At 38.6% G+C, this 25,999-nt stretch overlaps 1 protein-coding gene and 1 long non-coding RNA gene across 4 annotated transcripts in view; one reads left to right on the top strand and one right to left on the bottom strand.

Annotated features, from left to right (window-relative positions):
* Morc2 (MORC family CW-type zinc finger 2) overlaps positions 1–13,896 on the bottom strand; it is a 41,994-nt gene extending 28,098 nt beyond the window's left edge. For 2 of the 3 annotated variants that reach the window (XM_021176583.2, XM_021176584.2), the window contains exons 1-3: positions 12,581–13,896; positions 4,360–4,413; positions 801–835 (exon numbers count right to left, since the gene is read on the bottom strand). In XM_021176583.2, the coding sequence (XP_021032242.1) occupies positions 801–835; positions 4,360–4,413; positions 12,581–12,648 (157 nt within the window). In that variant the 5' untranslated portion in view covers positions 12,649–13,896. Of the gene's footprint in view, positions 1–800; positions 836–4,359; positions 4,414–6,894; positions 7,369–12,580 lie in introns of those variants that run through there. The other variant, XM_029483078.1, reaches the window with a different exon arrangement.
* An 85-nt stretch (positions 13,897–13,981) lies between these two features.
* Positions 13,982–23,300, top strand: LOC110304905. Its single transcript, XR_002379115.2, has 3 exons — positions 13,982–16,451; positions 17,488–18,239; positions 19,841–23,300. It is a non-coding gene; the product is annotated as an uncharacterized LOC110304905 (long non-coding RNA).
* Positions 23,301–25,999: the final 2,699 nt, after the last annotated feature.

The following is a 25,999-nucleotide window of genomic DNA, read 5'->3' as shown; positions in this document are numbered from 1 at the left end:
TGCTTGGTCTGAAGTGGGTGGATCCACTTCTAGTCTGAACCTTTGAGGTAGAAAGGCACATGAATTTGATCTGGATTTTGAGCAGGAACATACACCTTTAATTTGGGCCATGCCTTCTGCTGGAAGCCTATATAAGGCCATGGAAGACAGAAGCTTTTGTTCTTTACCTGTTTGCTCTCAGCTTGCTAGCACAACTGCTCCCTCACTGCCATTATAACCTACCTCTTTAGGATTCCAGTGTATACTGAAGACTAGCTAAGCCTTGTGGACTGAGAGACTACTAGATTCATGGACTTTTCTTCCACTCACAGCCAGCCATTGTTGGACTGGATTGTTGGATGAGGGGAACCCAATTAGAGTTAGAGTTGCAGCCTCTAAGTCATTCTAAAACACATATTATATTATTCATTCTATTAATTTCTATTACTCTAGAGAACCCTAATACATGGTCTCAACATCTCTATAAACCAATTACAAGCCATTTTTGCTACATCAGCAACTTTTCAGGGAGGGATCTATCAAGAGTAGTGAGGGATTAATTCCAACAATATCTTGCCTTCCAGAAAGATGAGAAATACTGGGTCATTTTACTTCCCACTATTCTGTCCCACTACCCTCATAAATCTCCTAGGCTCTAAGACATATATAATCAGAACTGCCCCATTCCCATCTGTAACATAAAGAAATTGTGCCATCTCCAGGCTGCAGAAACCACTTACTTCTGAAGTACAGTTAAAAAAAAAAATAAGAAGAAGAAGAAGAAGAAAGTTTAGCAAAATAAGGTCTAAAGTCTGGCTTACCAGCATAAATGTCTATTCTGGTAGCATCAGCATCTCTGCAAAATTAAAGGGAGAAAAAAAAACTTTGAGATACAAATGAGAATATGAAGTATTAATCAGCAAAATGCATTGTGCAATACATACTATTTTTGAATTATTCAGCTATAGGAGAGACTGTTTTTGGTTTTTGGGTTTTTTTAAACTTGATCACACAATTTCCCTGACATGTGTATGAACTATTTCCAGCACTCCAAATTATTTAGGATACATGACACACAGTACCTGGACACATTAAGAGTTTCACACATCCTAGTATCTCCTTGTTCAATATGTAGCCAAGAAAGACCCTGAATTTCAGATCTTCCTGCTTCAACCTCCTAAGCACCGAGAATACAAGTGTGCACTATTATACTCAGTTTACACAGTGCTAGAGATAAAACACAGAATTTGTGCATGTTAGTACACATTCTATAACTTGCACTACATGCTCAACCACCCTGGATATATTCTTTAAAGGTTGATTTCACTGTAAAAATTGTTCATTAAGAATATTATATATGTACATGTACATGTGTATGTAACATTCATATATGTGTGAATGTACCTGGGCATGTGAAGTATGCATGTGAAGACCAAAAGTTGATACTGACTGTCCACTTCTCATTGCTCTCCACTTTTCCTTCTTTTTACATGTATTTAACGTGGTGTGTGTTCCTGTGCATGGTCATGGAGCACATGCAGTAAGAGAACAATTTGGAAGAGTGGGTTCTCTCCTTCTACCATGTGTATTCAAAATGGTCATCAGCTTAGCAGCAGACTGAGCCATTTTACTGAACCTTCTACCTTATTTTTACTGAACATGGATCCTGAAGACTCAATTAAACTGGCCAGCCACAAGTATCAAAGAGTTTTCTCCTTTCCTTGTCCTCAAGCATTGGACTTACAAGATGCACTCTTAGGCCAGGCTTTTAAGAGTGTTGGGGACTCAGGTCTCATTCTTGAATGGCAGCCAGGCCCACAGCTCACACAAGTGCACATGCGTGCGCGCACACACACACACACACACACACACACACACACACACCCCAAGATCAAATATTTTTTCCTTCACTCACTTTACTGCAATCATAAAAAGATGCTCCAACATGTATTTTTCCTTCTTCCCAACATTGAAAAGGTATAACCCACCACAGACCTATGAAAAATTAGGTCTCATGACAAACACTTCAATAAACAAATCAGTTCCTGAGCCCACAATCTTATCTTCCTAATCTTAAAAGAAATCTCATTAGATTCCAGCAATCAGTTGAAGTCAGACAAATTTGTCGTAAATCATTTCTTTAAAGGCCTGGAATTATATTAGTATACTTCTAAGTAGTACAGACAAAGAGACAGGCATACTTTCATTGGTTTTAAATGAAAAAAAAAAAAACTTTCACTAAAAATTCACACAGCTCTGGAGACATAGATCAGTGGTAGAGTATATGCTTAGCACATGTAAGGTTTGGGTTCAATCCTAGCACCAAAACCATAGAACAAAAAAGATATACATATCTGCATATATACCTATTCTCAAAGGCATAAATGTGTTTTAACATATGAGGCTGAGAAAGTGAGAACGTAGTTCAGTTGGTATAGTGCTTGGAGGGACAGAATACTGGGCTTTAGCCCTAGTCTGAGATTGGACATAGTGACGCAGGCCTCAGAACTGAGTAATCCCAGTGCTCAGACAGCAGAAACAGGAGAATTCAAAGTTTAAGGCCATCCTAACAACACATGAAATTTGAAGCCAGTCTGGACTAAATAAGATCTATCTCAAAAAACTTATCTGCCGCCGGGTGGTGGTGGCGCACGCCTTTAATCCCAGCACTCGGGAGGCAGAGGCAGGTGGATTTCTGAGTTCGAGGCCAGCCTGGTCTACAAAGTGAGTTCCAGGACAGCCAGGGCTACACAGAGAAACCCTGTCTTGAAAAAAAAAAAAAAAAAAGAACTTATCTGCCATAGTGAAACAGCAGAGTTCCACTAAATTAATAAGCAGCGATTTCAAACATAATTCCATTCAGTTACATTTTTTAACTGAATGGGAAAACTATAAACTAATCAGAATTAAAACAAAATGGAAATTTTGTAGTTAATGTGTCATCTAGTAATTTCCATAAGCAGTACATTTCCATAAGCAGGTAACAAACATATAGTAACAAAAGCAAAATAAAAAAGTATAATACGGGGCTGGCGAGATGGCTCAGTGGTTAAGAGCGCCGACTGCTCTTCCAAAGGTCCCGAGTTCAAATCCCAGCAACCACATGGTGGTTCACAACTATCCGTAACGAAATCTAATACCCTCTTCTGGAGTATCTGAGGACAGCTGCAGTATACTTACATATAATAAATAAATAAATCTTTTTAAAAAAAAGTATAACACATATCTATAATGCCAACACTCAAGAGACTGAGTCAGAAGGATCTATGCTATCAGTAAGACCTGTCTCAATAAAACAAACAGCAAGCACTAACAGTCTATGTCAGCTGAACAGACATTAGGAATTGTCAGTTCACTCACTAACTGAGGATATTTCAAATTCTACTATCAACCATTACCCTCTTCTTCCTTCAGTAAATTATCCCAGTACTCGGGAGGCAGAGGCAGGCAGATTTCTGAGTTCGAGGCCAGCCTGGTCTACAGAGTGAGTTCCAGGACAGCCAGGACTACACTGAGAAACCCTGTCTGGAAAACCAAAACCAAAACAAAAACAAAAACAAAAAAAATAAAGTCAATAAATAATAAATATATCTGAGTTTTAGTTTACATTCAATAAAACTTAAGATGATATTTTCATAATATAACTATAAATAGAATCTTTGTTTGAACTAGTCTTTGTGAACAGACCCCAACTTTTATTTGGTCTTATACAGTAATATGTATATTCTTTAAACACTAGAAAAAAATATGTGAATGCTGAAACATGATTCCTTCCAAACACTGATGCTAACAATGGAAGATACTAGACCATGCATAGTAGCACACAGCACATGAGAGGAAGAGATCAGAGGAGCTCTGTAAATCAAAGTCACCCTGGTCTATCTACACAGTGAGGTCCTGTCTCAAAATGACCAACAAAAAATTCACAGCGGAAAATGATTAAAGAACATCCACTTGCAATAAAAACATGTACTTGGGAGAAGATGTAAAACTCTGGCCTAGTTTTAAAGGCATTCAGTGGCATAGCGTCTTAGCAGCACAAATTAATGTTATCACCTACGTGTCCCATCAGTGAATCTCCTATCCTAATCCCTAGTTATCACAGTTACCACGCCCTAATACACAAGGGCGAGTGCTTTGGAAGTGGTTAGCTCCCTATTTTTAGGTTAGATCACAAAGAGCAATGAACGCATTTAAGGTAATCAAGAAAAGTGTCAATTACTGTGCTAATAAAAATACTTCTTGCTAACAAGTCTCTTAGGAGTTACAACAAATTTAAAAAAAAAAAAAATGTCTTTCTCTTAAGTCCTCTGAGAGCAAAGGTACTGATAATCCATAAAGTTTCCACTCTAAGCAATTACAGGCTGGAAGACTACATACCTTGCATTATCAACCAGTTCAGCAAGAGCACCAAATAAGAATTCATGAGTGGTTCTGAAACAATAAATTTTAAGAGTCAACAAAAGTATTATGAACTGTACATGAGTCTTAAAGTTATAAAACATTTAAGAGGTTTTAGAAAACAATCTCAAATCCCCATATGCATTACTAAATTCAAACTTCTCCATAACACAAGCCTTTCTAGAGCTAATTCTTCTCAAATCAACTCCTACCATTTATTCTTATTATTTTTAATTAAAAAGTCCACCTTAAAGAATCTTTAAATTAATACATGCACTGTTAAAAGTAGTGATAGTCTTCCTAAGGGGGAAAATGACTATATTTTATCACTTAATTGCTTTAAGCACCTGTCAGTTTCTAAACAGAAGGAATTAGAAATATATAATCCTAGCAGTAAATATCTTGAATTCTGAAAAGATATGATTACTAAACCCAAACTTTCAGACACTTCCAGAAGCTTCCAGGAGATAACCACTGAAGTCTCTATGTAAGACTTGGTTTTACCCAATATCTGAGGAAGTCAAAAATAAGTATTTGTATTTAAAAGCTGCCCAAGAGGATGAGTTTTCTCTTTTCACTGGTACAGATCACACTCAGGCATTTATAAAACACACCGCTAAAAGGTATGATCAATTCTCCCTGTCTTAATTCATGTATTTTCTTTTTTTTTTTAGGATTTATTATTATAAATAAGTACACTGTAGCTGACTTCAGACACACCAGAAGAGGGCGTCAGATCTCATTATGGATGGTTGCGAGCCACCATGTGGTTGCTGGGATTTGAACTCAGGATCTTCAGAAAAGCAGTCAGTGCTCTTAACTGCTGAGCCATCTCACTAGCCCTTCATGTATTTTCTTATAATAGTCTTCATTAAACATAAAGAAGAACAGGTCTACAAAGAACCATCCAGAAAACCAGCTTGACTTTCAAAGGAAATAGAAAAGTAGTAACAGACACAAACCATAATCAATTTTCATAAATTATTCTTGCTTTTTCAGTTTCAGTCAATAGTCAAGATAACATTTTCTTAAAAATATAGCACTAATACATAGCATTTAAGATCTTGGCTCCCTTACTATATTGGTCTAAACAAATTATAAACCACTAGTTTATAAAATCTCCTAACTGAACTATCCAGGAAAACTGATTTATGTTGCTGAGCAGTGGTAGCACATGCCTAATTTAATCCCAGCACTCGGGAGGCAGAGGCAGGCGGATTTATGAGTTGGAGGCCAGCCTGGTCTACAAAGTGAGTTCCAGGACAGCCAGGGCTACACAGAGAAACCCTGTCTCTAAAAACCAAAAAAAAGAAAAGTAAAGAAAAAAAAAACTGGAAAATAAAAAAGAATTTTAATAAGAAATTTTCTCTCATGAGTTCAGTGAATTTATCTATTGTTAATCCAAAGGCAGTAGAACCAAGAGATATGTTGTAGCAAGATACAGACATTTTTTTAAATTACCAATTCACTTATGGAATGAAGTTTAAATTCTTCTGGCTAAAATCCAAATGTTGAGTATTTGACCTGGAAAAAATTAAATTTCTAAAAGAAACCTTGCCTTTAAAAGTCATCTTTTTATTATAAATAAGTGTCTACAAGTTATGGTATCAATGCCCATATTTCCACAAGCCTGTAATCTCCTTGTATCATTCAAGATATAGTAATATGAAGAACTCAAGGTCTGCCTAGACTGTGTATGTAGCAAGATCAACCTAGAAACAGTGGCTGTGGCTCAGTTTCTGAGCACTTGCCTGGGTTAGATCCCTAGTACGGCAAAAAAGACAAAAAAGTCATCTACAGCTAGACATTATAGCACACAACTGTAATTCCATAGGGCCACAGGAGGACAATGACAAGTTTTAGGCAAGCCCAGGCTGTATAGCTAGATCCTATCTTTACAACAAAATTATTAAGAGAGGACTCTAGCTTTGAGCACTAACTATAACCTGTCTTCTCTAAGGTGCAATTGTTGCTAATTGAATTATCCCAATACCTTACCACGATGACTTGAAATATAGTCAGCATTGGCAATTCCTGATAGTCTCTATAGAGACTCAAATTATTTTTAAAAAGAAGACTCAAATATTTGTTCTCAAGTTTTCAGTCATCTATATTCCTGTTTGATGTAAGCCAGAAAATTATATCAAATTAGTTTTCTATACAATCCAAAATGGATATGTAGAAATATAAAATAGCCAATTCTATATTTAACAATTTTCATTTATTTAAACACAAACATGTTTTTCATATCCATCAATGAATCTCAAAAAAAAAAAATAGCTTCTGGAGTATAGTAAGAAGACACATCAGAATATACTACCACTTCCCTTATAAAATAGAGCTCAAATTTTTCTGTCTTAAGAAAAATTATATTTCTGGGCTGCGGAATATAGCTTAGTTGGTAGGGTACTTGACTAACGTGTACAACATAAAACTAGGTATGATGGCAAATGCCCATAACTCAGAAGTAAAGGCAGAACGATAAGGAGGTCAGAATCAGCCTTGGCTACTTACCAAATTCAAGGTCAGCCTGGACCTTGCCTCAAAAAAAAGAAAAAAGAAAACACTTCTGTCCTTTAAATATAAAACTGTAAGTAAGAATTAAGGGGAAAATTATAACACCTTTTTCCACAAGAACAAAAAAATACCATAAGCACTACGTCCAATTGTTTCATATAAAAACAAGACACTTAGAATCCAGTAAATGGCTATTAAAAAGGCAAGCACAAAGCACATCTGTCTAAAATTTCACTGTACTAAAAAAATCCCCAAATTTTGTTGCTACCAGTAACAGCAGTATTTTATACATGTGTAGGTCAGATAAGCTAACTGACATTAAAACACTGCTAAGGAGTATTTTTGTATAGTGATACATATCGTTAAAGGGCCTTGGTGTTCTTGGTAAAGTCAGAAGCAATATTCAGAATCAGGGCTGAAGAGATGGCTCAGCAGGTAAAAGCACTGACTGCTCTTCTGAAGGTCCTGAGTTCAAATCCCAGCACCATATGGTGGCTCACAACCATCCGTAATGAGACCTGACGCCCACTTCTGGTGCGTCTAAAGATAACTATAGTGTACTTATTTATAATAATAAATAAATCTTTGGGCTGGAGCAAGCAGGGCCAACCAGAGCGAGCGGGGTTGACCGGAGCCCAACAATCACATGAAGGCTCACAACCATCTGTACAGCTACAGTGTACTCATATACATAAATAAATAAATCTTTTTAAAAAAACCCACAATACTCAGAATCTCAAATGACAGAAGGAGCCTATAAATGCTGAAGCCATTGTTCCAAATATTTCTTAAAAATCATTAGAACACACAAAAATGCAAGTTTCCTTTTTTTGCCAAATATTTCAAAGGGTACACTGTAGCTAGCATTTTAAGAAGACATAAGTATTTTTTTAAATAAAAATGGTTGTAGACAGCTTTAATCCCAGCACTCAGAAGGCAGAGGCAGGTGGGTCTCTGAGTTTGGCCTAGTTTGCATATGAAGTTCTAGGATAGCTGAGAATACATAGAAAGACCCTGTCTCAAAAAAACAAAAAACAAAAACCACACACACACACAAAAAGCCAGAAACAAAAATAAAAAACAACAACAACAACAAAAACCCCTTCTTTACAGACCTAAGTTTCATTTGTACATTATCCAAAGTCAACTAATTGGTAAAACACAAAGGCTTTGTATAAACTGATACTTTCAATCATGATTTAACACTTGTGACCCAGAAGAAACAGTTTTCCAACTCAGCATTTCCAACAACAAACTCACATTTTGCTTTTTATGTAAAGATAATGATTTCTCAGGTTGATTAGTCAACCTGAATTTAAACCAAAAAGTTATCCACAAGTTCAAAGCCATGAAAATTTTTGCTGAGTTTTGAAATTAGTTGACAATAGTTAATTGCCTTGACTGGTAGAAAATAAAGCTAGTGGCATACACCTTTAATCCCAGCACTAGAGAGACAAAGAAAAGCATGAATCTCTGTGACTTCCATCTAAGACAGCCAGAACTACATAGTGAGACCTTGTCTCAAAAGAAAAGAAAAAAAAGTGAAGGAAGAGGAAGAGGAGGAGGCAGCAGCAGTGGTGGTGGCTGAGAAATTCTGGAATCATTTTATATTCAAATAGTGTGGGTATATACACAAACACAAATATAGGGTCAACCTCTATTTCAGCAGGCTTATAAGTCATATGAAATACAGAAATCTCCGACTTGATTAGGTCCCTGCACATTCATTTCTCACACTGATACAACTACCCAAAAATACCATATGCCAAAGGTTAAGTCACAGAATGTTCCAAGAGTAATAGACATAAAACCTGTCATCTTGGTTCAGTGGTTAAGAGCACTGACTGCTCTTCCAGAAGATCTGAGTTCAATTCCCAGCAACCACATGGTGGTTCAACCATCTGTAATGGGATCCGATGCCCTCTTCTGGTATGTCTGAGGACAACTACAGTGTACTCATATATATAAAATAAATAAAACTATTTTAAAAAAAACCTGTCATTTGAAATTAAACATTATGCTCACCTGACTACATAAAAGTATATCAAGTCAAATGACTTAAGATATGCATCTCATATCAAAGGAACATTACTACCACTATACCAAGGATGCCAGGCACAAAACCTAGCACCAAAGAGGAAGATTCCTTTAATTTGAAAACCCTAACTTGTAAAATCTCGTAAAAGGAAATGTATATCAAAAGAAACTAGATTTTTCAGGCTGTCATGAGAATTTGTAGCCCATTCCATCCTTGATACAGATATAACCAAGAATAACCATTAACAGTAAGTATCATAGGATTTTAAAAAGAAAACAAAAACAAAAACTGAAACCTGTTTACTCTCTCCAACATGTATGTATCTGAATGTATCTGCTTAGGTACTAGAGATGGCTCAGTACTTTAGTATATGTGCTGCCGAAGCAAGCTTGGCTCAGTACTTTAGAATACATACTGCTCTTATAGAGGACTCAGGTTCAGTTCCCAGTTCCTTCAGTTCCCAGTTCCTACATGGTGGCTCACAAACATCCCTAACTCCAGCTCTAGGGGACCCGATGTTCTCTTCTGAACTCTGTAGGTATTAGGCATGAATGTGGTACATATTCATACATACAGATAAAGATCCACATAAAATAAAAAATATTTTAAAAACCTATCTAATGTCTAACACCAATGACAGACTACATAACATAAACAATATAAAGAAAATAATGAATACCATTTGATTTTTATATGGCATAATCTTCAAACACTAACATATTAGCTCATCTTACAAATGAAGAAACAGAGGCTTGCCGGGTGTGGTGGCACACGCCTTTAATCCCAGCACTTGGGAAGCAGAGGTGGGTGGATTTCTGAGTTCAAGGCCAGCCTGGTCTACAAAGTGAGTTCCAGGACAGCCAGGGCTACACAGAGAAACCCCTGTCTCGGAAAAGAAAGAAAGAAAGAAAGAAAGAAAGAAAGAAAGAAAGAAAGAAAGAAAGAAAGAAAGAAAGAAAGAAAGAAAGAAAAGCTCAAAAAAGCTACCCTGTGGATATGTATGGAAAAGCAGCATTCAAATAAAGAGTTTTGAGGTTTCTAAGCATAGGCTTCTCACAAAACCACAAAAAGTTTTACACTCTAGCTTAGGCTCTGCTTGCAAGTCTACATAAAAAGAAAAATAAATAAAATACTGTTAATTTCACAATTCAAAATATGGTTAATATTGTAACATCTGGAATTGGCATTTTTAAGATTTTAACAGAACAAAGGAGGTACGGTAAGATCAATCTTTCCTTCTCTGGAGTTGATTTGTTGACCCATTCTACTATTCTACTACTACAACATATAAAAAATTTTTAAGTTTTATTCTTCTCTAAGAATGAACTTCCCATCAAGTCATAATGACAAAAACAACAACCAAAAAAAAAAACAACAAAAAAAAAAAACTTAACCATGGCCCACGCCAGAAATCCCAGCACTTAAGAGGTTGAGGGTATGAGGTTCGAAGCCAGCCTGGGCTACAGTTAAGCTTTGACTAAAAGAAAAACATCATTGTGGTGTTGTACAGTTAGTGTTTTTTCTTCAAGTAAAACAAGACACATTCATAGTAGAATTATTTCAAATTTGTGGTCCAGGTAAGAAATTCCAGAGTTTCCAAAATGATATGCTACTCCTATGTTGAAGCAAGCACTAATTTCAATTCAACATGGATAAAATTCACAGAAAATTTTCCAACATCACTTTATTCAAGTAACTCAGTTTACTTCCTTGCTTTGGCAATGTTCATAAACTGTTAATAATGTGTACAATAACAAAGGGAGAAATTATACTCAGAAGCTTAATAAACCAAAATAATAAATCAGGAAGTTAAATTCTCTGCCTTACAGACAGAAAAACAAAACCTTCAAAGTAATGGTCAATAGTAGGTTAAAAATATTAAGCACTGTAGCCAAATGCTTCATACTGTCTTAAATCTGGATACCTTTAATTTGCCTCTCCAGCTGCCTCTCTGTAAGCCTTTAATTTCTTTGAGTCTCAGGTTTCTCAAATGCAAGACAAGAATAATTCTAAACCTATAGATTTGTCTTAGAAATTACTTTATATTTAAAACAGTAAGTAGTGGAAGCAATGAATTGCTGATATTACTGTTATTGCACAAACTCTATTGGAACAAGACAGATTTTGAAGGCCAGTTCAGGGTCATCCAAGTTTCAGTATATTTATAATTCCAAATTTGCTCTGCCAGTTCAAAATTCAAATCTGTCCCCTTTATAGAACACACGCAGCCATGAACATTTAAGTCTCTTCATCTGCTTATTCTTAATATGTAGCTCAAATATAAAGAATATCGAAAGTGTGGCCAAAGGCTGTGCTAGCATCTTTGATCAGTGACCTAGGTTCCAGATTCATAATCTGTATCCAAGGTAATCTCTGTGGTACCATCTCTCTCTGTGATCTACCTCAATTAAAAGAAAGAAAGAAAGAAAGAAAGAAAGAAAGAAAGAAAGAACCTTCCTAAATAATGCAAAATTAAACCTCTTGGCATTAAACAAATCACTGCTCAGAAAAATTTACTATTCAAAAGGTTTTTTTAAAGTATCATGGAATCACAAAAGACTAGAAAATTACTGCACTATTATGAGATACCTAAAGTCTATGGTCTCTACTCTGCAGATGTTTTTTCTAACTGGACCATTTATTCATCTAGGTTTTCATTACCTCCTTATCCAAATACTCTAATACTTACCTTGAACCCAAAAGTAACAGGTGAACTGAAAGATTAGACTCCGACAAGCTAACTTAATGAAGGGCTTGGTAGCATACACCTATAATCCCAGCATTTATGAAGTGAATGGAAAGATTAGATTTTGGCAAGATAACCTAATGAAGGGCTTGGTGGCACACACCTATAATTCTAGCACTTAGGAGGCAGAGGCAGGCAGATCTCTGAGTTCCAGACTAGCCTGGTCTGGGTCAGGCCAGGCTGGGCTAGGTAGAAAGACCCTGTTTCCAAACTAACTAAACAAATACACAAACCCTAAAATATTCCATACCAAATGGTAATGATGTTAACCTCTTCACTTACTCAAGACCATGAACACAGCATCCTTCTGTGATTTCACATACTTTGGGAAAAGACTACCTAAATCAAGGCCTTTAAAGAAACTTCCACTCTTCCTTAGCATATATAAACTACATTGGATTTACAGCCAATTTGCCAAAAAGACAAAACCAATTGTTTGCTGAAAATTAACAAATGCTTTCTTCTTCCAAGTTGGTCATTTTTGTCATCATCATCTTGTGGTTGTTGCTGTTGTTAGAAACACTTGTTATAAACCCAATTGTCTAGGATGTTACTAAAGATGTGCAACAGTTGATACTAGATGATCCAAATTTTGATGATCCAAAGAGCAGTTTTGCTGGATTCCTATTAAACACTTGGATGAAACAACTCAATATGATATAAAGTTTGTATTTTGAAATTTTTGATCCAGTAAGTGAAAATCATTTTCTTCTAGATTACCAACAAATATTTCACTGATTTCAGTTCTTCAATACAGAGCTCAAGACATCCAGTGATACATCTTACTCCAATGACACAAGCCAAAGAATAAAAAAGCAAAATTTTCTGGAGAAAGGATTTCCATATTAACATCAAGGAGGAGTTACTGGTTACCTCAGTGGCACCTACAAGATACTTACGAATTTGTGTGGAGATATTCAAAGGTTAGTTGAGCTCGGTTGAGACTGCTGTAATTGGTGAAGGCCATGACAGCAATGAGTCTTCAGTCTTTGCCCATTAACAGGAAAGTACATATAGTGAAATCGATTTCCCCAGGATTCTGACCAGTAAAGGGTAAATTTGTTCTTCTTAGTGACACATGAAAAAAAATTCCCTAGTATCTATTCAAAATACAGGCAGATATTTAAAACTGCGAGTAATTTAAGTATTTCAATGACTCTGATGTAATACTTTGGAAAGAACTATATTCGAAACCTACTGTCCTTAAGTGCTCTGGGGGTCAAACTTTCTTCACACAACTCCGATGCACATCAAAAGTGAACGGTTCTGAATGGTCTTCAAACTTGGAGGTTTACAGCTTCAACTTCACGTTCAAGTCCTTTTCTGTTCTCCTAAATTCAGGAAACTGACCTACTTCTGACGGTTCACCTACTTCATTACCACCGAAGACTTTGTCACCACCGAAGACTCCAGGCTTCTCAAAAGAGTGCTCTACTGGACAGTGCAGTGGAGTGGAGGCTACTTCTGGCTTCACCGCTTTCCAACAGAAAGGTCCTTGATGCTGACAGACAGATTTCTTTTCCCAAACCCCGCCCAAACACAGCTTGCAACTATGCCACAATCACCACAGGTTGTGGGTGAAATTACTCACAGTGGCCCACAGAAACACCTCACAACCTACCCTCCGGAATCACCTCAGGTGCGCCCTTCCCCCACACCCTTCAGAAGATGGCCTCGGGCCCTCAGGCCTTCCCAGGCCTGGGTCCTGTGGCCACCTCCTCGCTACCGACAGACAGGAGTGAGTCCCAGAGCCTGGGAGAACAGAGGACAGTGGCGAGTGCACCACCAGATCCGATCGGGCGTTGCCTGCAGCTCGCAGATGCCTTTGTCCCTCCCCGTGGAATTGGAACTCAACCACCGCAGCGCGCTCTTGGAACCATGTGCTGCCTCCGCTGCCGCTGCCGCCGCCGCCCGCCCGCGCCGCGACACGACACGACACGCCGCGCCTCAACAACAGACGATGACAGGACGGGCTTCACGAGATTCAGCGTTCAGTACGGCTTTGCGGCCGGTGCTGCCGGCGCCACCGCTACCTCAGCCACCGCTTTGTCTCCGTAAGCGCACGCAGCGCGAATCACCTCGCTCACTCCCGACGGCCCGGCCGCCGAGGCCTCCAGCGCACCTTCGGCCAATCACAGAGCTCGAAGTCTTCCCGCCCCCGCCCTGAGACTCCACCTTCTGATTGGCGAGCGACGTCGGTCCACGTGACCGGATCTTGTTTGGCCGGTCCGCCCCCATCACGTGAGGGCGCGCGCCTCTCTTCCTGCTTTCCTGACCCCTCTCGGCCATTTAAAGGAACAGTACCGGGGGCGGGCCGAGAGACGCAGCCGGGACGGTAGCTGCAGCGCAGAGCAGAGGAGCCATCTTGTCTTGTCGCCGGGGAGTCAGGCCCCTAACTCGAAGAAGCCCTGGCGCGCCCTCCCCCCCTCCCCGGTCTGGTAGGGCGAAGGAGCGGGCGTGCGGTCGATCGAGCGATCGGTTGGCGGCTCTTTCTCCTGCTCTGGCATCCAGCTCTTGGGGCGCAGGCCCGGCCGCCGCGGCGCGCGCCCGGTGGCCGTTGGCGCTCGCGCCGCGTCTTTCTTCTCGTACGCAGAACTCGGGCGGCGGCCTATGCTTTTGCGATCCGACGAGGGGTCGTCCGGGTGGTTGGCGGCGGCGGGCAACTCCGCCCCGCTCCCGGGGAGGCGGCGGGGGAGGCTGGGGTGGCCGGGGCCGGCCTGGAGGCCTGGCGCCACCCTTCGGGGCCTGCTAGGACCCAGTTGGAGGGTCAAGAGGGAGCTGGAGGATGGTTGGTGGTGGGCTTCCTCCTTTGCCTTTTCCTACTTATGCCACCTTAGTGGGGAGCGAGAGCGCTGGCGGCAGCTCCGGGGTGGGGATTCGAGCTCCGGAGTCGGAAGATCTGGGTTTGCTTCCGGGCCTAGCCACTCGCTGGCCGAGTGACCTTAGGCAAGTCACTCTGTAATCTGTCTGCGCCTCAGTTTCCTCCTCTGCCTATCAGTGTGTGTATGGAATTGGAAGCTCTCTTCAAAAGTGTCGGTTTACAGAAAGATGATTATTGTTTTTTTTTTTCCTTTGAGTTTCAAGAAGACGTAACAATTGCTCATTCCCTGAAATTAAATTCGGGAACCTTTCATTGGAGTTGGAGATGGGAAGGTTCCCTGAACTTCTTCTGTACAGAAACACGTGGGAAAGTGTTTTCTAGGGGGATGAGTAGATCCTTCAGTAGCGAGTTTTCAAAGGGGGCTATGACCCAGAAGAGTTTAGAACAGTTTTTGCCACCGGGAGGAAACTGAGGCCTACATGTCATTTGGGACCCTTCACAACCAATATGAAGCCCCCATTTGAGTCCCTGGTATATGTGAGCTGCTTCTTATTGCATAATGGCTGTTTCAGGTACCATCACTTCACTGCTTGGCTTTTAGTCAAAGCCCTTTCCTTTCACCATAGGGTGCCTGAAGGGTGGCTAATGCATATGGTACAATGGCACCCACTAGAAAGCAGCTACAATTAGGAGTGAATGTGTTCATGAGTAACAAGAAGTGTAATCTTTGGCCCAGCGATTGTTTTCTGCTGCTCATACTGGTGCCTGACTACTTTTCTTTTGTTAGCTATTTTTTTTACAACCATGATTGACATCCATTATTTGCTCCTATTTTGTATCCCTGGTTTTCGTGGTTGATAGTGAACAGGCTTATTTTTAAATGGTGCTGCCAAAACCAATTAATAGTGCACATGGATTTTTAGCAAGAGGGCTACTTGGAACAGACTGAACCAGGTGTTGGATTCCTGAAAATGTTTGGGATTATTTTTTTTTTTTTTTGGTGTTTTTTTGTTTTGTTTTGTTTTTTAAATTGAAGGCTAAAGTTTTCGAAAAAACTTTGTTGGACTCTGGCTGGAACACAAAATCAGATATTTGGAATCATTTTGAAGCTTAACTTTTTCCTAGCCAGCCTTGTATTCTAATTGCTTGCAAATGTGAGACTGAATGGCCAAAATGCCGTTTGTTTGTTTGTTTATTGTCAGCTGCTTTTATCAAATTCCAGGCCATTATCCAGCAAACACTATTAAAATGTTTGAACAGTTGGGTTTCAAACATTTTTGTTTTGTGGAGTGGTGCTTATTAAGTGGTACAGCTCTCTAAGCAAGTGAACACAAACATATTTAAGTGTATTTTGTATGATTAGATGTTACCAATTCTGATATTTTATTCAAATGTCTAAAAAAATAAGTTGACTTATTCCCTTTACCAAAGGGCCAGAGACAAATGGTTTCCTTTCAAGAGAAATGACTGTTTTGAAGAAAAACTGTGTTGGTCTTAGCTCTTTTGTAATTAAATCTGGATGTACCTCAAAAGACTCTTTAAGACTGTGGTGTTAAAAGGCTTTCCTCTGGAGAAGGAGAAAATATCAACTGGAACTTAAAAACTTGAAATTCCATGACAAAACACAGATGTCCAGGATTGGAGGTTCATAAAGTACATGCAGTAGTTGGAGTGGATTCCATTTTCAGTGTAGCTGCCACCATGGACTCCAAGCTCCCAGATTTTCAAGAACTGGACCTGTGACCCAGAAGAGCTTGTCAAGATATGACAGGAACTCTGGAGGTGGACGTTTTATATTCAATTTTGGAACTGGTTGATCTTGCCGTGAGTAAAGAGAGACACGACTCACCAAGCACTGCCACCAGCACTGTTACTGGGAACTTGAAGACCCAAGTTTCTGTCCAGAACCTCAGTGCAATCTGACAACACTCCATCCAAAGTGAACTACGGTACTTGCCATTTTCCAAAATGCCTTTTCATTTCTGCGCTTTTGCTGTTCATACTCTTTACACTGGAAATGCACTTCTGTGATTCTTCACCTGGCAGATCTCTGCAATTTCATAAAACTAAGATGCTCTCTAACCCTGTAACTCTCTTAATATTAAAAAGAACATCTTTAGGATAACTTTAATCTCTTATATGCAAAGTCTGGTTCATCACATGCATTTGTTTTTTTGTTTTCCATATAGCAAACACTGAAAGAATCTTGGTTTTATGTATCTTTGCCCAAACATACCATCATTTCTAGTGAAGCCTTTTGAAAATCAGGGACCCTTAATCCTCAGTGTATGTATAATTGCTACATTCTAATTAACATTACTCTAGATATATGAGTTGATTAGATTTCATGTTTTCTTAATCCTAGATTTAAAAACAAAAAACAAAAAGCTAGGAAACCTTATGACCTAAAAAGAAACTGAGAGTCAAATTGTTATAGTTGAGAATGGGGACCAACCAAGGTAATATACTGTCTTGCTCAAAATAGAGTTTGTTAATGTAAAAGTTAGGGCAATGTTTAAAGGACAAGAGCATTAAGATGGCACCAGGAAAGTTAAAGGTAAAATTAGTATATTACCTAGATATCATTTTTTATGTGTGTGTGTGCCAATTGTGAAAACTTTTCCTCCCTACCAACTATAATGTCCAACCTGATAGTTGTAGGGCTAGAAACCTCCATTAAGATATATATACAATGCCTGAGCACACATTAATGCCCCAGTATAGCACTCTTAAGGCATTTTCTATTTGTTGCATCCCTGAGACAGTTAACTTTGCCAGGAAACTTTTTGCATTTGTTCATCCAGCTTTTACTTTTTGGCTAATCCTCTCTTTTAGCGATTTCTCTTACCACCATCTAAGCCAGGCTTGTGAATACCCATCACACAGTAGATATGCTGACAGCAGACTCCCATCCCAGTGTTAGAATCCTCTGTTTATAATTCCATGTGTTTGTTACCTTACCTGTTTTTTCCCTGCCCCTTCTAGTCCCGTGCCTCCTGGTTGCTGAATGTTCACCTGGACCCTCCAATGACCTTCCTTCCTGCTACTCCATCAGCCTACAGACCTGGTACTTGGATTTTTGTCCATGGTGATTCCTACCACCTTACTACTGAAGAAGACACCATTCCAGTGGACCACTGTGACCCAAGAAGCATTCAGCCATCATGATGTGGCCTTTACCTCCACTCCTGTCCTACTCTGCCCAGATTCAGCACAGCCCTTTATAGTGCAGTCAAGAGTCTTCAAGCCAAATAACTGAAGCTATTTTATCACAACAAAGGCCAGGTCTATTCCATAAATGTACAGTTAATTTCTGCAGTTTATTCTTCAGAGACACATAGTAAACTTGGACCAGGGGATTTTGTTTTGTTTATATTGTCAACACTGTCTGAAGAAAGGCATCTCTGAGAACAGCATTGGACCCTACTCCACAATCTCAAATGATTGAAGTTTCATGAACTGCCTAGGATCCTGTCAAGGCCACTGGACTCTTGTTCTTTTCCTACTTCAAAATCTGTAGCTGTCTCTAAATGACAAAGCAGATATTCTGACCCATTGGGATCAAAACCAAGGCATATTGAATTCCTCATAGTATCATCTTCGGGTTACTCAGGAACCAAAACTTTTCACACCAATTTAAGAAATTCTACTGAGGAATCCCTTTACTTAACCATCTCACAAGGCTTCAACCAGATTCCTGAAAAGGCCTCTTGATATATCAAGATAGAACCTACATGGTAATCTCCTCTTTATATAGCACTTTACAGGTTCAAAGCACTTTCATATACACATATGCCGATTACCAACATAGTCAACACCACTTTTTGAAATGAGAGGACAGAAGTTGTTTAAGTACTTCAGCAATTCCTAGGTGACATAGTGGTAGAAGTGAGTCCTTCTGACTCCCAGTCCAGTATTACCCTTGGCATTATCTTAGCCTTCACTCTATCCACAGTATTAAAATCACTGGAGACTGATGCATCTGCTTCCGATTTACATGGTGCCCTTATTAGAGCACAGTGTTTGAAGTGCAATTGTGATAACTACGCTAGACCAGAATCCTTTGATGACCTCCCTAAAGTGTAGGAATAAGTAGTCTCCATGGTGGTTGATGATTTGGTTTTTTAAAAAAATACACAATATGAAACAAAAGTTTTTGGATTTTCTTGTACATTTTCATGGTCTCCCCAAAAAGAAATTAACTACAGATCTGCACTTGTTTCTGTTAATTGCTTTAAGTTTTGTTAATGTTCCTGAACACAGAAAGCTTACCTGTAGTCTTCTGTCCCCAAATTAATAGGTAGAATGAGCCATTTGCTTTTATATATATGTATGTAATTTATCATTTTTGTTATCCAATGACGTGATAAGATATGTAGTATGTGTTTCCGCACAAACAGTGGAGTGTAGTATATTAAGGTCTCAAGATGTGCAGCAAAGCTTCATTTAGCCCAATGTGTTATATACATCATTTAGACATGGATTGATGCAGGGTGTTTTTATTTTGTTTTTCCTACATTCTTTTTAACAGAACGGTAAACTCAGCTGTGTAACCAGTGGTTCTTAATTATTGGCAAATTGGCCTAGAGACCCCATAATAAATTCCTTGTCTTTGAAACACCCTTTCTCATACTTTGTTGTTAACTGATTGAATTAGTGTGTTACATCTGAAGATTACACATTTTGATTATTACCTTTTTGCCAAGGGAAACTCTAAAATATTTGTGGGAATAATAGGGAAGAATAGGGGTGGGGGATGACTTTTGTCATAGTTGAAATAGCAATAACTTCTCACTAAAGAACTTTTAAGGGGATTGATTCTCAGGTATGAAAGGAGAGAAAAGATTTTTTTCATAGAATTAGTGTTATGGCTCACTGAGATCTTACTGCTTAAGTCATCCAACCATGGACCATCTCAAGTAATATTTGCAAAGAAATGGATACATTTCCCAGTGCTATTACAACTTAAAACCAACAATATTGTTCCCTGATAGTCATTTTTAATATTTTTATCCTTTTTGGGGGGATTTCATGCGATGTATTTTGATCAACTTCCCCAGAACTATTCCCTACCCTCTTTTAATTTCATGTCTTTTTTTAATCCCCCAGTTTGTGCTGCTCAGATACTTAATGAGACATCCACTAGAGCATGGTTGACCCTTTTAGTCAATTTTAAACCCAACTTTAATCAAAATTTATAATAAAACTTAAATTCTATCTGTAACATGGTCCACATTAGAGAAAAAATAGAAAAACTTTGTCTACTTTGTCTGCTTTGTCTTAACATTGAGCTTGCTTACCACATTCTGGTTTCCATTACCTATTTTTTGTATTTCAGCATTTTGTGAACAACTTATCACTGATTTTCCAAAGGCTTTATGCTCATGAAGTTCTTTGAAGGAAAGCTGTGTGGAAGTCCAGAGTAAAGTGAAGCTGCTCTGGATGAAGTAATGAAGTGGGAGTTAAGGTCTACAACCTGCCACAACCATCTTCCTTGACCACCATGGTGATGAAGTAATGAAGTGGGAGTTAAGGTCTACAACCTGCCACAACCATCTTCCTTGACCACCATGGTGATGCCTAAAGGGACTTCCTTATATAAAGCTCTTCAGAAAATCCTGCTTGAAACCACTACCCTAGACAACATGTTTGACCTGAATGGCATTCTCTTCAAAACAATTCATATTCAGTTGATGCTCAACATGTTTGAAGATGCTTTATTCAGAGAATGATGATAATACAGCATTGTCTAATGAAGTTTTATTAATAGCATTCCATCCAAGGTGGACTTCCTGGAGTTGGATATAACCAGAGAGCAATTCATATGTATCCTACACTGAAGAACACCATTAACTTTCAGCAACCTATAGCTAGTGGACTTACTAGAAGTACGTGACTTGGAAGTCTATGAGAGCTGGTATTGAAGTTGATGCCTCCTTAAGGCCATCTTAGACCAAGTTGTTCTTTTGACCTCTCCTCATTAACTATGAAGCAGAATTGAAATACAATTTTTCCTAAAGGGACTTGCAACCTGGTTATCATTATCTCAAGTTTCAAGTCATGTTGATGCAACCAGTAGTTATTAAACTGCTCCATGGTTTTTTTGTTATTTAATAAATACTTTTTCCAGGGCTTAAAAAAACGAAACTAAATTTCTCCAACACGTCTATACTTGTCTATTCAAAAGTAACTACTCACCACTATATGGAACAGATGATTCTGAAGACACTCTTTGAGCATCCTTTGTGATACTTGTGACTTAAAATGTGGCTGGAAACTTTCCTTCTACCCAGTGAAATATTTAATGATTAGTCTTCATGCCTGATACCATCAACTGTATATGTGTGATAAGCAAAGTTTGACATAGGCATTTGACTCTAGGCTATGATAGCTTGCTAGTAACTTCAAGTAGCATATTGTCAACCTGTTTGCTGGAAAAGTAGAGTGACTTGGAAAAAAATCTAAATGGCAGCTAAGGATTTTTTCAGTATTCCTGAGTTTCTGTCCTTGGGATATTTCAATGAAATTTTCACCTGTCTCTTCACTTAACAGAGTGACTGACTCCTTACTATGAAGTATTCTTAAGACATTAAGATTATTTTTGTAGAAAGGATAAAATTCCTGACCATCCAAATCATCATAGTGAACAAGACTTCAATTTGTGACCTAAGAAAATCTCATTTCTCTACTTCGTAGTCAATGTAAGGGCCAAATGCTATCAGCTACTCTGAATGCACTGGGTAAACGTTGGAACTGCCTTCTTTATATCATTATTTCTTATCCTCTAATCATGGTTACGTAATTCTCACCACAAATCAGCAAATCAGACTCACATCTGGTTATTCTAGACTGCTCACAGTTAACAAATCAAACTCTGAATGACTTCTGCTTGTATATGCAACTACTATTTGTAAAGAAATTGCAAATTCACTTTTCTATTACCTCTACATTGCTAGCTCTTTCTTTTGTGTTTGTATTAAAAACAAAAATAAGCTACACTGCCAGCTATTCCCTCCTGCCATACTCAGTTAAAATGAAGAATCGGGAATCTAACCAGTGAATGGATAAGTAGAAAAAACTAAAACTTAAGGCAAAAGCCTTAATCTAGGGCCTTTTCTACTATCTTCATGTCTTGGATTTCATCTAAATCAACAGTGCCACCCAACCAGTCTGAGGTCTTGACTTGCTTTTAAGATGATTCTTAGAGATGGGCTATATTACAGAAGGTGAAGACTTGATTACCAAAGAAAGTAGAGCCAACTATGACAAACCTGGCTCTACGATCCTATTGCTTCCAGATGTAGCATAGACTCATAACTAGAACCTCAAGTCTGCATTGAGGATATAGCCTTCTAAGCTGACAGTTCTTGCAACAGGTGAGCAAGAAAATGAAAGCTGTTATACCCAACTGGCCCTTTAAGATCCAAAAATAATGTCTGGACTAAACCCTATGGAGTACCCAGGACAAAAACTAATTTACAGAGCTTCATTATTAATCTGCCTGTTCTTCTAGCTTAATTATTGGTATGACTGGCCCTGCTGAAGTAGTTTGTCTGTTTACCTGTCTTCAGCTCTTAACCTGCCTATTTTGACATGCTACTGCAATTAGACTAACTGGCTTTGAGAAGACTACAATCAGTTTCAGCCTCTCCTTTGCCCAATTTCACCAAAGAATTTTGAATAAGAGGAACCCATACCTCACCCCACCAGAACAGGAAGGACCGTGCTGCATATTCCTTGACCAGCAACTTTAAGTAGAGGAGTAGAGAACAACCCTGCTTGTTTTCTATACCTGAAACACCATTTGATCTAATAGGAGTATAGAAGATTGACAGCAGAGTACACTGCTTGCTTCTTTGGTAACTCAGAAATGAATATGACTGGCCCAGAAATTGTAAGTTCACCTTGACAAGAAACAGCAACACCAGAAGTTTACTGCTGAACTTAATTTGCCACTTACTCGAATAGCCTCGCAGACCTGCTTGCCAAGTAGGAGGCTAGTTTTCCTGCTTCATATCACCATTGTAGTGGGGCTCAATGGTGTCAGTCTTAATACTGACTTGAATGGGGACCTTATGGTGAATCCTAGACTATGAGGCTAATGGAAATTGTCTATTCAAGTGGATTATAGGTTTCCTGAGGACAGAACAGACATCACTCCTGGTGATTTTTAGAACTTGATTACCAAGGAAGAAATACCAGCTGCTAACAGTCAACTTTATGGGCAAAGATTAAGCTCTCTATATCTGGTCTTATCCTGGATGCTAGTTTTTTATTGCCCAGTGACCATTTCCATCTCACGCTTAACTTCCTGATGTTTTTTGGAACCATCTCTTCCAATTTTCAGTCCTGGTGATTTAGACAGTCTTTTCATGCTGGACATTTTGTTGCAACCTCATCAATCACAGCAAAGTCCATCTTGACTCTAGTGATTAGTTCAGGAATGGATGCATGATTCAAGTTTGTCCAATGATAATCAACCCTAGGTGTTTTCTCAGTTGTGGAGAAGTTCTCTTAGATGCTTTAGCTTTGTAGGAGAAAACTCAAACCAACAGGGCCTACCTACTATGTTGAATGATTGTAGGAGAAAACTCAAACCAACCAGGCCTACTACTGTGTTGAATGAGCCGGGCAGAAAATGAAGCCAGTACAGAGGGAAATGGAGCCAAAAGAGGAAGAGACTTGAGTTCTGATGATCACATTTTTGCCCCTGTATCCAACTGTGCCTGAAGCTAATAGTACATCACCTGGACTTTTCAGTTATGTGAACCAATAAATTCCCCTTTTTGTTTAAGTTACTTTGAGTTGGGTTTCTATTACTTGAAATTGAGTCCTGGCTAATAACACTATTTAGCAGCAATGGAACTTGGCATATTCAAGTTATTAAGCTATAAGTCAAGGACACATTAGAATTATTTTCTAAAAGCACAACAGAAATTGAGAATAATACACTACTGAAACATAAAACTTACTGGTACAAAAATTCAAGTGAAAATGATGAATACAATATGGTTCACTGAAAAAAGAAAACCTACATAGTTAACATAAAAAAGACACATTTATTGTGACCAGACATAGAAAAATGTTCACAATGGGTAAAGCAAAACAGTTGATAGAAGTGTATGGTGTGAACTCAAATTTAAGCTGTGTGTTTATCTTTGTAAATGCATAGAAAGGTTTGTTATTGGCTTGAGCAGTAGATTACATAGTATTAAAATTCTGTATGACTACTTTCGACTACATTAATTTTAAACTTTATTTTAAAATAAATAATTTTAAAAATAAATGCCCACTGTTTGACACTGGCAAGTTACTTAAACCAGAGCTTATCTAAAATTTTCTAAAAGTAATATGATTAACCAAAAGAAAACCAGTAGCCATTCATAAAACAGTCCCTAGAAGGCAAAGAGAATGATCTATCTATATAAAACAGGATTTGTTAGACTAAGACACATCTCCAACATAAGTAAAAAAAAGACTCATAATTACTACCCCCATACACAAGATTCCTATAGGTTAACTATACTAACAGTTGTGTGTCTTGTAACAACAGGCATATATCTTTGAGAAATGCTTTGTTAGACACTTTTGTTATGTGAACATAAGAGTATACAACACAAACACCTGGTGTGACTAGGCTGAATCTATCAAGGGACTACAGTAGTATGGGTGGCTCATCAGAACATGGCACATTCGTGGAATTGTTAGTCATTTAGTGCTGTTTTATGCTAGGTGTTTCAGGCCTTCACATTCTGCTTTAAGAGAGGAAATACTGCAAAAGAGCCTTTAAAAGGCATAAAGTAACTTGCCCATGTTACACAGGAGGTGATAGAGCTGTGTCTCCCTCCAGTGGCCTATTCAATCTGTGCATGAGCCAGTGAGCTCTTCTGTATTTCTTTAAACATGAAAATATCCAAAGCAATCAGTGAAACACAAATCAACTACCAAAAGGTACCATTCACATGAATCAGATGGCAAAAGCTTATATCAGCAACCACCTACAGTGCTAACATAAATTAGGACACAATTGTTTTAACATTTTTAGTGGAAGTGTAGATTGTACCAGTCTTTTTAAAAGGTAATTTCAAAAAGAAATTAAAGTTTGAAATGTGTTTTCTCAGTCACTAGCCCTTCTTTGAAGACTCCCTTCAACATATGCTAAAAATAATACATACAGATATGGTATAAGAAGTTAATTGAACATGGAAGTAAGATCTCTTATTCACCTGTTAATAATGTATTTCTTAAGCAAAAAAGTATTAAGGAAAGTTATCCTGACTTCTATAAACACAATATACTGTCTAAATGAAAATGAAAGGGGGCTAAAGAGATGTATTAAGAGTACCATCTGAGCCGGGCGTGGTGGTGCACGCCTTTAATCCCAGCACTCGGGAGGCAGAGGCAGGCGGATTTCTGAGTTCGAGGCCAGCCTGGTCTACAGAGTNGGCCAGCCTGGTCTACAGAGTGAGTTCCAGGACAGCCAGGGCTATACAGAGAAACCCTGTCTCGAAAAACCAAAAAAAAAAAAAAAAAAAAGAGTACCATCTGCTCAGTTCAGTTCCCAGCACCCACATGGCAGCTCATAACCATCCCAAGCTCCATGTGATACCTTATTCTGACCTTGCATACCATGTGCATACATACATGGATGCAAACACTCATACACATAGATATTTTTAAAAGATACAAAATCTAAAATATCAATAGTAGTAGCAAAAATTAGAAATAGGCAGTGGTGGCGTACACCTTTAGTCCTAGCACTTGGGAGGCAGAGGCAGATGGATTTCTGAGTTCGAGGCCAGCCTGGTCTACAGAGTGAGTTCCAGGACAGCCAGGGCTACACAGAAAAACCCTGTCTTAAAAAACAAACAAACAAACAAACAAAAAAAACAAAAAAACCCTGCTTAAAGTGTTCAACTGCTTTCCTAATCCAAAGTTCACATTCTGCCAACAGTCATGGTAAGGCCTGTCACAGGCATGTTAAAAGCCAGCCTGGTGCATGGCTAGTTCCAGGAGATTGAAAGATAAAATTAAAAATAAAAGAATCATGGTAGAACACCTACCTCATCATACTTTCAAGACTTGAGTTAGATCCCCAGCTCTAAAAAGAGGAACAGAATAAAGATGAATTTCACAACTACATTTTAAAGATGCTTGCAATCCAGATGGCCGAAGCTCAACCTTTGGATAGGCCTCTACTACAGCAGGGAAAGGGCTGACCATTAGACAACCACATTCTGAAAAAAGACTGGTCATCTCCTTTTATTCAGTGGTTTTTAACTGGGGAGTCTCAACCCCACAGGGTCACATATCAGATAGTCATAGTAGTAGAAAAATTAGCAACAAAATTTTGTGGTTGAGGGTCACCACAACTGGTTGGGGGTCACTGCAACATGGGGAACAGCATTAGGAAGGTTGAGAACCATTGCATCTGTTCCTCAAACACATTTCTCATCCTGTTAGGCAAGTATAATCCCACTAAATTCGGGTTCTCAAA

Source organism: Mus caroli, chromosome 11 (assembly GCF_900094665.2).
Source record: "Mus caroli chromosome 11, CAROLI_EIJ_v1.1, whole genome shotgun sequence".
Classification (NCBI taxonomy): Eukaryota; Metazoa; Chordata; class Mammalia; order Rodentia; family Muridae; genus Mus; species Mus caroli.
This window is presented reverse-complemented; position numbering and strand designations above follow the sequence as displayed.